This window comes from Camelus bactrianus, chromosome 6 (genome assembly GCF_048773025.1).
Source record: "Camelus bactrianus isolate YW-2024 breed Bactrian camel chromosome 6, ASM4877302v1, whole genome shotgun sequence".
Lineage (NCBI taxonomy): Eukaryota > Metazoa > Chordata > Mammalia > Artiodactyla > Camelidae > Camelus > Camelus bactrianus.
In genome coordinates this window covers 35,966,500-35,978,770 of record NC_133544.1, presented here as the reverse complement: position 1 = coordinate 35,978,770, position 12,271 = coordinate 35,966,500, and the positions used below count along the sequence as shown (strand labels likewise).

Here is a 12,271-nt window from a genome sequence, read left to right as displayed (position 1 = left end):
GTGTTTGTATTACAATAATCCTTTCAGTTTTACAAATATTATTTTGTAATCTGCTTAAAAATTAGTGAAATGTATGAAGTATATCTAGATACTGAAAACATTTTAAGGCAAAGAAAATGTCATTTTAAAAACTTATTCATTGGACCACTCATCTAGGAAACAATACTTTTAACTATATATATATAATTGGACCTCTTATGCTATTTCCTTAATTTATCATGTGTTTTTTATTTTATTAGTTATCTCTTTTACGGCATTCTAGTAGTAAAGAGGAGAGACCACGGATACTTAGTGTATGGCCTTCTGCCAAAATTCTGACACAGATTTCAAAGTTAGGACCACATTCACATCTGAGTGGAAACTGGTTCTTAAAGGTAAAGGTTAATTCTATTAAATCTAATATAAAAGCTTAATTTCAATTGATTTTCTGTCAGCTTTTGTCTGTGTATCATAAAGAGGGCACAAATAGGTCATGGGCAGAAAATTGGAAGAGCTAAATTAAAATTAAAAGGGAAGTCAGGTTGTGAGTAGTTATGTCACAAGGGCTAGGCCTCAACAGTGGTCACCACAGAGTTGGAAATTTAGGATAAAGGTACACTACAAATCCAAAGGATACGTTCTGATGATATGTCAAAATAAGCAAGGAAACTTTAAAGCTCAGAGCCAGGGATCAAGTCAAAAGTTTGGGTGGCAAGGTGAAAGGAGCCAAGAATCCTGGCAAAGGAGTAGAGGCACTGGTCAGAATTCAGCCAAGAATAAGGGAAAGGTAATAGAGCACCAGCAGCTCCTTGCTTCATAAGCACCCTTACACCTCCTGCCAGGTATCAAAACCGTGTTAAGAGAATCTGCTCCCTGAAAATGGAAGATATTAGTGGCGTTATTCTTATTACAGAATAGACATAGATATTTAGCTGTGATGCAGGCCCAGTAGCAGACCTGGCTGGCTCCACAGGGACTTCTGGAATTAGAATGACCTTTTAAATCTGTCCCAGGTTGGGCTAAGATGGCCAGGCCTTTCTTTCCCTCTGTCATTGGACATGGGCCAATCTGGGAAGGAGCATGACCTTGAGCAAGGCAGCTCTCTGCAGCTGATGCTGTCCCTGAAGGAACTGACAGTGGAAGGCTTTCTGCCAACAGCACTCCCAGCAGCTGGGACAAGTCCCTCACTGCTGGGAATCTGATTGGCACAGATCAGTGTCTGTAACACCATATAAGTCCCTCTTTGGATTTTAATCTTGTCAAATCTTACTTTCCTGTAAACTAAGAGCTTCACAGTATCTTTAGTTCCTAAAGGAATTTTTTGATGTTACTTACCACATATGAATTATTTCATTAGCCTTTTTATCTTATAACATTTAATATACTGATGTGATTTAAGAAGTAACAAATAATGTGAATTATTCTATAGATAACTGCCTTAAATTTAGATGGGCAACATCTCTTTGAAATCACAAATTTAGAGAAATTGGAAAATTTGAAATGGGCATCATTCAGCAACAATAATCTCACTAAAATGGAAGGCTTGGAATCCTGTGTTAACTTGGAAGAGCTCACATTAGATGGAAACTGCATCTCAAAAATAGAAGGTAAGGTATTCGAGAATTTGAAAGTCTTAAAATATGAATATCTAATTTAACGAGCAAAAAATGAATAACACTTAGGATGGCATTTCTGAAGAGGAAGATCTCCAGAGAAGTTTCAAGAAGGTTTGGAGTATTCTAAACACCTATTAGTGGGATCTGTGACTGGCTGCTATATAGAATGAACCAAACTAGCTGACTCTCACCTCCTCTGCCTTCCCTCTCCTCTCTGTACCAGTGTTACCATCTGTTACCAAACCTAGCACATTACAAACTAGGCAGAAATCAGAATGAATGAGGTGTGCTTTTGAAAAAGATAAAGCAGCCCAGTTCATTTTTCAGAATATAGAATTAAGGTTACATTTGAGGACTTTTAACAAAATGAACATTTTATTCTCTAGAAGTTGACAATCAAATGTACTATATAACTACTAGATAGCCTTTTTTTTTTTTTTTGGATGCACATACAAGTATAATTAAGCAGCTTTACTAATGTCTGGGTAAGTGCGCGCACACACACACACACACACACATGCATACTCATCTAGGTATAGAATATTTTGGTAACAGGGTTGTCCTTGTTAAGGAGAGAAGGTTAGAATTCAAAATTGTGCCTGGGAAAGAGACTTAATTTATACTTTATTCACTTTTGAATTGTTTTATTATTAGCATGTGTGTGTACTACCTTTTTCATAAATAGAAAACTTTATTTAAAAAATTACATATGCAAAAGCAAGTATTAAACATCTTTTAAGAAACAGCATGTATAACATTTGTTATACTTTATTTTAATGGCTGTTAACAACAGTTTCTAAAACTTGCTTGGTCATAAGAATCAGTTAGGATGTTTATTGAATATATAGATTCATGGGCCTCTCCTCTGTAGATTTCAGCTGAGTAAACCTGGGGGTAGCTCAGGCATCTGTGTTTAGAACCTCATCACTCTCATCACTAGTCTTCCATTCTCATACAACAGGGTATTAGTTTTGTGTTGTGTATGCAATTGGGTACCCTATTTCCTTTTTATTCCCCCCTATAAGACCATTGAAAAGAAGAATTCTTCAACTTATATCTTCTCTATACCACTTTTCAAAGATAGCTATCCCACTAAACTTTAACAGATACTTCTTTTTTTCCAGACATAGGTATATTTAATATCTATTTAAGGATTTTTGCTTTGATGGTACATCTAAACTGCCCTAGATCTATTTACTTTCAGCATTGCATAGTCCCATAATAGTGGCTGGTGTGGAAGGGGAGCATGGATAAAATTTATGGAGGACCAATTATTTATTTGCCAAAAGTTATCATTGATACTTTTCAAATGTCATTCCATTTAATTCCATAACCCCTTAGATTTCAGTATAACTGTTTCATGGATGAGGAAAATGAGGCTCAGAGGTTACATAATTTTATATAATTTACCTATAGTCCCAGATCTAGTAGTGGTACATTTGAAACCCACTCCAACTCCAAAATTCTTTCAACTGCACCATCCTACCTACAGTTATAAAGTGTCTATGGTATATAACATATATAAGGGTTAGATCGTGGTGAAAGGTCACGTTTTCTAAAGTTCTGTCTTAGAGTACGTTTAAACATACAAAGGTAGAATTAGCCAAAATGTTTCTTTTTAATACAAATGATGCCACAGTAAGGAATACTTTTCCAGAATGTTTCGTTCTAGTTTGTTACCCTTAATGTCTTAAAATGGGGGCTGGTGATTATTTTGAGCTTTGTGTAGAGCTTTGTGTTGCTGTGATGGTGACAATCTTAATTATATCGTTCAAAGGTTATTTGAATGCTTAATTCAGTATTTCCTACTGAATTAACCTTCCCTTATCACCTAAGAAGAACAAGTCTTCTTATAAATCCAAAATTGGAATTTAATATATTAGCTGGGACTTAATAAACATTATATTCTTCTTAAACAAAAGGAAAAACAATGATGATTAATACTATAAATTCCACAAAGCCACTTGAATTTAGAAAAAGAACAACAGTAAAAGGACCAGCCAGTTATTTTTTAATTAACCTTTCAGTGCTATCTAAATGTTTTCTTTAATTTGCTTATTTTTCTAGGCATTTCCAAGCTGACTAAATTAACCCGCCTCAGCATAAACAATAATCTTCTCACTGGTATGGAAAAGCATACCTTTGATAACATGCTTCATCTTCATTCCCTTTCTCTTGAAAACAACAGAATCACTTCTTTGAGTGGTTTACAAAAAGCTTTTACTCTGGTTGAATTATACATAAGCAATAACTATATTGCGCTCAATCAGGAGATCTACAATTTAAAGGTGACTATCTGGGGTACTAATGTTTTTATTTTTCTAAATATTTTTTGTTTCCTTATACTATGAAAGTAATGCATCTTCATTATACATAATTTGAAAAATACAGAAGAGTGTAAAGAAGAAAATGAAAATCAAGACTAACAAGGTTTATTAAAATATATTTGCATTCAGTTTATGTATACAAGCAAACATACGTATGTGAAACCATAATGTGCCCAACTTGATAACCATCTGGGGTAAATTTTTTTAGTTCTCCAATAAAATAACCCAAGTCCCATCCCTTCTAACTCCTGCCTTCCTCAGTATTTCCAAGGATTCCCCAACCTGATTGGGAAGTAAGATTCTTTAACGTTTCACGTTCTGAGAGAAATTCTTGATTATCTTTCACTTACGTACTGGTTCTTAACTGGTGGTTTCAGCTCTTTCTGGTCAACCTGGCCCAGCTTTGCTTTCTTTGATTATCCCTAAGAAGTCACGAATTCAAGGCTGCTGTACAGCAAGGCTTTACTGAAGGTTTGAATAAAATAGAAGTTTACTACAGCACAGAATAAAGAATTTTCTTCAAATGTAATGTAGGACTTCACTGTTTCTAAAGTTCAGTGGCTGTTTCCTACCACTGGGACTCTCACAATGGCCTCTTTTCTTTTGCTGATACATATTGCTAGGACGTTATCTCCCTACCAAAAAATTATGTCCATTTCCTGTCCTTTCTTACATGTAGCCTTATCCTCACTGTACTCCCCAATATAACGACTTCTAGAGCTTCAGAGTCAACCTAATCAACAATAGCAAGAAAATAAACCATTTTACATTATAGACACAGAGTAGTTTTACTCCCTCTTGTCTTAACCTCTCCCATCCATACCTACTCAGGGCCCTTCCTTCATAACAAATGCACATCAAAATATCTTGTCTACTAAGGAAGCATATTTTCCCTTAAGATGAATTCTGCTCTTCTCTTACAAGGCAGACGCACTTCAGCTTTATCCTTCATCAGAAGGCTATGTTTTTCATCGTTTCATTTCACTGTTATATCTGTATACATATATACTATTTAATATGTACATACACACAATGAAATAGGCCACTATTCCATAAACAAAGCATATTGTTTAAACTTTGCTAAGTTCTCTACAAGTCTTTATCAGTGGTAATACATTTAGTACCAGCATCTGAAAATGGATTCTAATCATATAATGTAGACCACTGAAATATTGCACAAAATTAGATCTTAATGGTCTGAAAGGGTAACCCTGGCACTAAAAAGTACACTTAAAAGCACTCAAATCACTATGAAGTGATAGAGTAATTTAAATATTAAAATTCAAGGATGATTAAACTCTTAAGGGGAAAAAAACTTGTTAGAGTGATGTATATCTCACCTTAAATGTATTTTTATTACCTAGGGTTTAAGTAACCTGGTCATTCTAGACATGAATGGAAACATTATTGTATGGAATCAAGAAAACTACCGGTTGTTTGTAATATTTCATCTTCCAGAACTGAAGGCCTTGGATGGAATCTCAATTGTAAGTCATTTTAGGACTCATGACATTTGATCCAAGCTTCATATTAACATATTCATAGCCATAATCATTTTGAATGTTGCTTTAACACTAGTATGTTACCCAAACTTACTATGCTTATTAAAATCTAGTTCTTCAAAGCATATTTTAGCTTTGGGTTTTAAAATTTTCTCCTCCGGCCAATTTTTAATTGTCTAAGTTGAGGTGACAGGGGAGAGAAGATGCTGCCTACATTTGCACCTACTGAATTCAATGCCTAACAAATAAAGAGCACAGTTTTATGGGACAGGATAGGAAAAACTGCTCTGGAGCCTTACCATCCTCTTGGGCCTAGAAACAGCTTCCTATTCCTGAAAAAATATAGTTGTTAATATTTAAGAAAAATACATTTGAACCAACAATTGGTATGTCAACATAACTAGTAAACTATACTAGTAAAAAAAATAACATTTTATACTGTGTGAAAAATAACACAGAACATAGGTCTGAGTGTACAAGCAATATTTGGAAACTTGGATTCTATAACAGGCAGGTTCATAAAGGGCTCTTGATTCCATGTAACAGGTTAAGTGCATGACAAATGCGTGCATAATAAAAAGGTTCCCTGTGTATCATTGCCTAGTCCCTGTCAGACAATACAACTCATCAAATTTCTAGAAAATTGAGAGATAGTTCATGATTATGTGGAATTTTGAGGTGCTCTGAGAAAATGACTAATTCTAGCCCTGCTTCTTCAGGGCCCTCTTCAGAATGAAGAATCAAAAATTCTCCCCCCAACATGAACTGTTTACTTCATGAATCTTGTATACTGGGTTTTATTTAGGTGTTGGCTTTCACTGAGGGATGTTTTAAAAATAGTCTTATGAAACTAGAACTGCATTTGCTCTAAGGACGTTGTTGAGGATCTCACCCTTCCTGTTTCTCTGTGCCCTCATTTGAAGGCCCACATGAGAAAGTGCTCTTAGAAGTAATTGTAGGAAAACATTTTTCCCCTAAGGAAAAGTTATGCTCTCCTTACTGACAATGAGTAGAATTTAAGTATTTTCCTTTTAACTTTGACTGCCTAAAGGCTCAGGGCTAAATTTATGGTTCAATATCAGAAACCCTGCAGGACTTTTCATCTATCTGTCCCTAACCCGTTTTGATCTATATAACTTATATCATTCTTGGTCTTGATCTTCACTATTTATTATTTGCATTTTCCTATTTGATTATATGTGCTTCCTGTAAGCTGCCACAAATTCTTGGTAGAATGAGGTAGAATATAAATGTATGAATTAATAATGGGACATGAATTAGACTGAATAGTTTAGACTTTAATTGAGAGGTAATGGGAAGGCACTGAAGATTTTTAAGTAGGGGGATAATAAATTCAAAACTATACATTAGGAAATTTAACATCAGTGTTTACAGTGATGAAAGATGAAAGACCAATAGGAGACTATTAAGATAGTCTACATGTGCGGTAATGAGAAACTGAAATGAATGACAGGGAAGTGACTTTAAAAATGGAGAGCTGAAAAGTATGAGAAATACTAGGAAAAACTGACAGAGCTTGGCAACCGATTAAATTTGAAGGACAAGGAAAGGGAAGAATAAACGATGTCTACAAGGCTTGAGTCTATGTGAGAAGAGATATCATAACATAAATATGATTATAGGAAGAAAAGCAGTTTCAGGAATAAGATGATTAGTGTTGGACACACTAAATTTTATGTGATAGTGGATCATCTGACTGGAGATGGCAAGCAGGCAGTTGAAAACACAGGCCTAAATTTAGATACAGACTTTTAATTTACATTTGTTTAGATTTAGAAGTTATTTGTAGAAAGCTGATAGTTAAAACCAAAAACATATGTAAGATTGTCTAAGGAAAGAGAGTAGAGAAAATAAACAAACCTAAGTGAGGCTTTCATACTTCCATTTAGGAAATGAAAAGAAGACACAAGAAGTAGATGCAGGGGGAGGTAGAAGAGCAGTATAATCCTAGAGTGTTTGAGATGTAATTGGACATTGGGCTTTAGAAATGACATGGTCCAAATCCGTTATTTTATGGATGAGCACAAAGAACTGATTTAAATGACTTATTCCAAGTGACATGACTCTTGAATGGTAAAGCGTGGACAGCTGAGCCTCACTCTGTGCCCAGGGCTCCATGGATAGATAGATAGTCATAGTCACTGCCTTCTTTGGAGTGGGAGTGAAAACTAAAGGAGGACATACACTGTGGAGAACCAAGGAGCAGTCTTGGTAATTGTATTTTCATTTTTTCCCCTCTTTCCACAAACTTCTGTTTTTTAAACATTATTTTTACAGAAAAAGTACAGAAAAAGGTCGCCAATCCCTGATTTAGAAGGCCATTAATCAAATGTTATTTTTATGATTATGAAAAATGCAAAAGCAGTGGTATGCCTAAAGCTGTATTAATATATTGTTTAAACTTATTTTGAGATTGTATCATCATTAAAGGTACAACCAGAAAAACATAACTAGTAGGAGATACATGTATTGTGTGTGTGTGTGTGTGTGTATCTATATTTGTACCTGTATATGTATATTAAGAGATTTATTAAAGGAATGCTTAACAGTTGTGAAGGCTGCCTAAGTTTCAGATCCAATGGGCAGGCTAGAACTCACAGTCACGGACCAAAACTGCTGTCAGTAGGTGGATTTCTTGTCTTTCAGGAAAGTCTCAGCTCTACTTTTAAGGTCTTTCAGTTACTTGAATTAAGCCCACTCAGTTTATCCAAGATGATCTGCCTATTGAAAGTCATGAATTAGGAGCTTTAGTTGTATCTGCAAAATACCTTCACAGCAACACCTACATTAATGTTTGATAGAATAACTGGAGACGGTAGTTTCACTTACTTTCCATCTCTGTTGTTTGGTTGGTGCATACACCTTTAGGATTGTTATGTCTTCTTGGTAGATTGACCCTTTCATCAGTATGTAATATCCTCTCCATCCCTGGTAATTTCCTTTGTGTTGAAGTCTATTTTATCAGATATTAATATAGCCACTCCTGCTTTCTTTTGACTGTTTGTGTGGTATACCTTTTGACATCCGTTTACTTTCAACCTACATATATCATTATATTTGAAATGAGTTTCTTGTTGACAGCACACAGTTGCATCATATTTTTTTGTCCACTACCGATATCTATATTTTAAATAATTGTTGACCATTCTCATTTAAGGTAATTATTGACATGTTAGTGTTTAAGTCTGCCATTTTATTTTTTGTTTTCTGTTTTCTCTATTAATCTTTCTTCCTTATTCTTTTCCAAAAAAGAGAAAGCTTCCTGTGAACTACCTGAACATTTTATAGAATTGTATTTTGATTTGTCTATAGTGTTTTTTAGTTTATCTCCTCGTGATTTTAGTGGTTTCTCTAGGCAAAAGACATAAGTTGAGCCTAATATGTATTACATATATATATTATAGTATGCTAGTGTTGACATTTTTACTAGTTTGGGTGAAGTATTAAAGACTTATTTACTTTTAAGTCTGTTTCTCCTCTCCTGTTTATAATTGTCTTAAATATTTCCTCCATGTATATTGAGAAACACATCAAACAATATCATACTTTTTACTTCAGTTGATCAAATATAATTTAGAAAAGTCAAGAGGAGAAGGAAAGTTACTATGTTGATATATTTCCAGTGTGCTTTTTTCTTTCCTGGTATTCCAAGGTTCTTTTTTTCTTTTTTTTTTTCTATTTCAAGAACTTCCTTTATCCATTCTTTTAGAGTAAGGCTGCTATTGACAAATCATTTGATTTTCCTTCATCTGAGAATGTCTTAATTTCCCCTTCATGGCTGAATGATAATTTCTCTGGATGTAGGTTTCTGGGTTGACAACTTTCTTCCATGATTTTTCATCAGAAACCATGGACACTAGAAGAATGTAGCACATTTTCTGAATAAGAACCACAATATTCTCTGGTTTCCATGATTTTTGATGGAAAATCTACTATAATTCAAATTGTTTTTCTCTTATAAGTAAGATTTCATTTCTCTCTTGCTTCTTTCAAGATTTTTTCTGCCTTTAGTTTTCATAAATTTGATTAAGATTATGATTATGTGTTTTGACATGGATTTAGGGGGAGTTTTCTTCTTTTGGGGTTTGCTCAGCTTCTTGAATCTGTAGATTTATGTCTTTCACCAAATTTGGGAAATTTTCAGCCATTATTTCTTCCAATACTTTTTCAGCCCCACTCTATTTCTCCTCTCATTCTAGAAATATGGTGATACTAATGTTAAATCTTTTTTGTGGTCCCACATGTCTAGAATATAGTCTGTCTCAGTAAGGTAAGGCTCATTTTTTTTTTGAATTCTGTTTTTATCTCTTTTGTTTATATTGGATAATTTCTATTCTATATTCAAGTTCACTGATTCTTTTCTCTGTTCTCTCTATTTTGCTATTGAGTCTATCCATTGTGTTTATTTGGTTATGGTATTTTTCAATTCTAAAGTTTCCATTCTTCTTTATATCTTCTCTTTCTTTGTTGATACTTTTTATTTCTCTGCTGAGAGTTTCTATCTTTTCATTTGGTTCAAGGATGTTCATAATAGGATAGTGAAGCATTTTTATGATGGCTGCTTTGAAATCTTTGTCAGATAATTATAACCTGTGTCATTTCAGTATTGGTGTTTGTTGATTGTCTTGTCACATTGAAAGTGAAGTTTTCCTGATTTTTAGTATGCTAAATTTTGCTATTATATTGTGCACATTTGGGGTATTATGTCACAGACTGTGGATCTTATTTAAATCTTCTATTTTAGCAAGCTTCCCTTGACACTGTACCAATAAGGAGATGGGACAGCACTTTGTTGCTGCCAGGTGTAAGGTAGAAACCTTACTTGGCCTCTGTTGACAAGCTGGAGGAGTGTTCCTCATTAACTGCTAGGCTAGAGTAGGAGCTCACACTCCCCACAGACTTCCACTGACTTATTCTGACTAAGTAAGACATAAGTGCTTCATTAATGCCGCTCAGACACATCATTACTACTGGGTGGAAGTGGACAGGCTCTCCATATGTCTCTAGTAACACTTGTGTGTCTGGGTACATTACTGCTGGGATAGGAAGAAGGTCCTGGCTCTCCATTTAGCAGGGATGGAGGAGTGCTTTGTTACAGCTAGGCAAGGGTGGAAGTCTATGCTCCCATTCTGCTATTCCTAGTGGAAATGGGGCTGCAATTTATCCCATGCTATTTGGCTGCAGTAGACCTGTTATTGCCTAAAAGTTTTCTGTCTTACTAAGGCTGCCCCTTTTCCTTTCTTGACTAGAGAGAGCAGGCTTTCTCAGAGACTTTGTTTGTTTGTTTGTTTGTTTTCTCCTGTAGGCATTTCTAGACTTCTGGCTTCTCCAGCACCTAGTCCAGCATATATGAGACAAAAAGAAAACCCAGGTCTAAAGGAAAAACTCACTCCAAGTGTTCCTTAACTCTCACACTACTACCATACTCACAAAACTTTACATCAAGTAATTCTCCAGCAAAAGTCAGAGGTCTGAGAATTCAATTCAGTTCTGACATTATCTACCCGGAGATACCATCAAATTGCCACACGCCAAGGGCTTAGTCTCACAATACTGCCCTTGCCCCCACTTTGGATATCTGTCATAAGTCCAGGATGTCACTTGTGCCTCTGACTAACCCTATATAGGAAGTTTCCATGACCCCCTGCTTGGGTTGATTAATTTGCCAGAGCAGCTCACAGAACTCAGGAAAACATTTACTTAACAGATTACTGGTTTATTATAAAAAGATGTGACTCAGGAACAGCCAGACAGAAGAGCTGCATAGAGTAAGTTATAGGAAAAGGCACAGAACTTCCACTCTTTCTCTGAGCACGCCTCTCTCCCAGCACTTATATGTACTCACCAACCTAGAAGCTCTCTGAACCCGTTCCTTTTAGGATTTTATGGAGGCTCCACTACAGAGGCATTATTGATTAAATCATTGACCATCGGCAACTGATTCAACCTCTAGTCCTTTTCCCCTTCCTGGGAAGTAAGGGAGTGGTACTGAAAGTTACAACTCTCTAATCAATGTTGATTCCTCTGGCAACCTGCCCTCATTCTCAGGGACTTTCCAAAAGTCACCTTGTTAACATAAACTCAGGTGTGGTTGAAAGGGACTTGTTATGAATAACAAGACACTCCTTTCACTTTTATGGCTCTGGTGCCATTTCAGGAACTGAACACAAAAAACCCAAATATAGTAACAAAAGATGCTGCTATGACTCTTACGTAGAAAATTTCAAGGGTTTTAGAATCTTTGTGCCAGGATCAGTAGACAAAAACCAAATATATATATTTCTTATTATAAATCACATTATCACAGTCCATGCCCTGGTCTTTGAACACAGATCCTTTACAGCAAAATGATTATAAAATTCAAAAGATATTGGCATATTACTATAATCCCATTCAGTCATTATCCAGTCCATAATGATATGGAAATGTCTCCCAGGATGAGGCCACTCACATTTGTAGCCTTCTATTTGGAGACCTTGTCAGGTTCCAAAAGCAGGAGTGGTCTTGGAAAACACAGCTACACCCTTTCAGGTATCTGATATAATTGAACTGAGACAATATCATCTCTTGCTCTGAGCCTCTTCTGAGGTAATGTAATATTAGAATTTCCTCATTACATAACCTATTTATTAATTCCTTTACCCATAACTGCTCTTCCCGTTTCTCTCCATTTACACCCATACTTTTCCACCTTTGGAAGGGACATTAGGTTCAGCCACTGTGCTGGTCTAGCTTGCAGACAGCAATGCTAGACTAGCAAATACTTCCCCTCAGTCCACTCCCATTCAGATACAGCAAGGTTATACAGGTGCAAAACTTGTGGGCT

General features: G+C 35.5%; 1 protein-coding gene across 1 annotated transcript in view; it reads left to right on the top strand.

Moving 5' to 3' along the window:
- The window catches only part of LRRC9 (leucine rich repeat containing 9), an 88,236-nt gene that overhangs the window by 44,217 nt on the left and 31,748 nt on the right, over positions 1-12,271 (top strand). The window contains exons 20-23 of the mRNA XM_045522061.2: positions 240-374; positions 1,409-1,586; positions 3,663-3,883; positions 5,287-5,409. Of these exons, the coding sequence (XP_045378017.2) occupies positions 240-374; positions 1,409-1,586; positions 3,663-3,883; positions 5,287-5,409 (657 nt within the window). The remainder of the gene's footprint in view (positions 1-239; positions 375-1,408; positions 1,587-3,662; positions 3,884-5,286; positions 5,410-12,271) is intronic.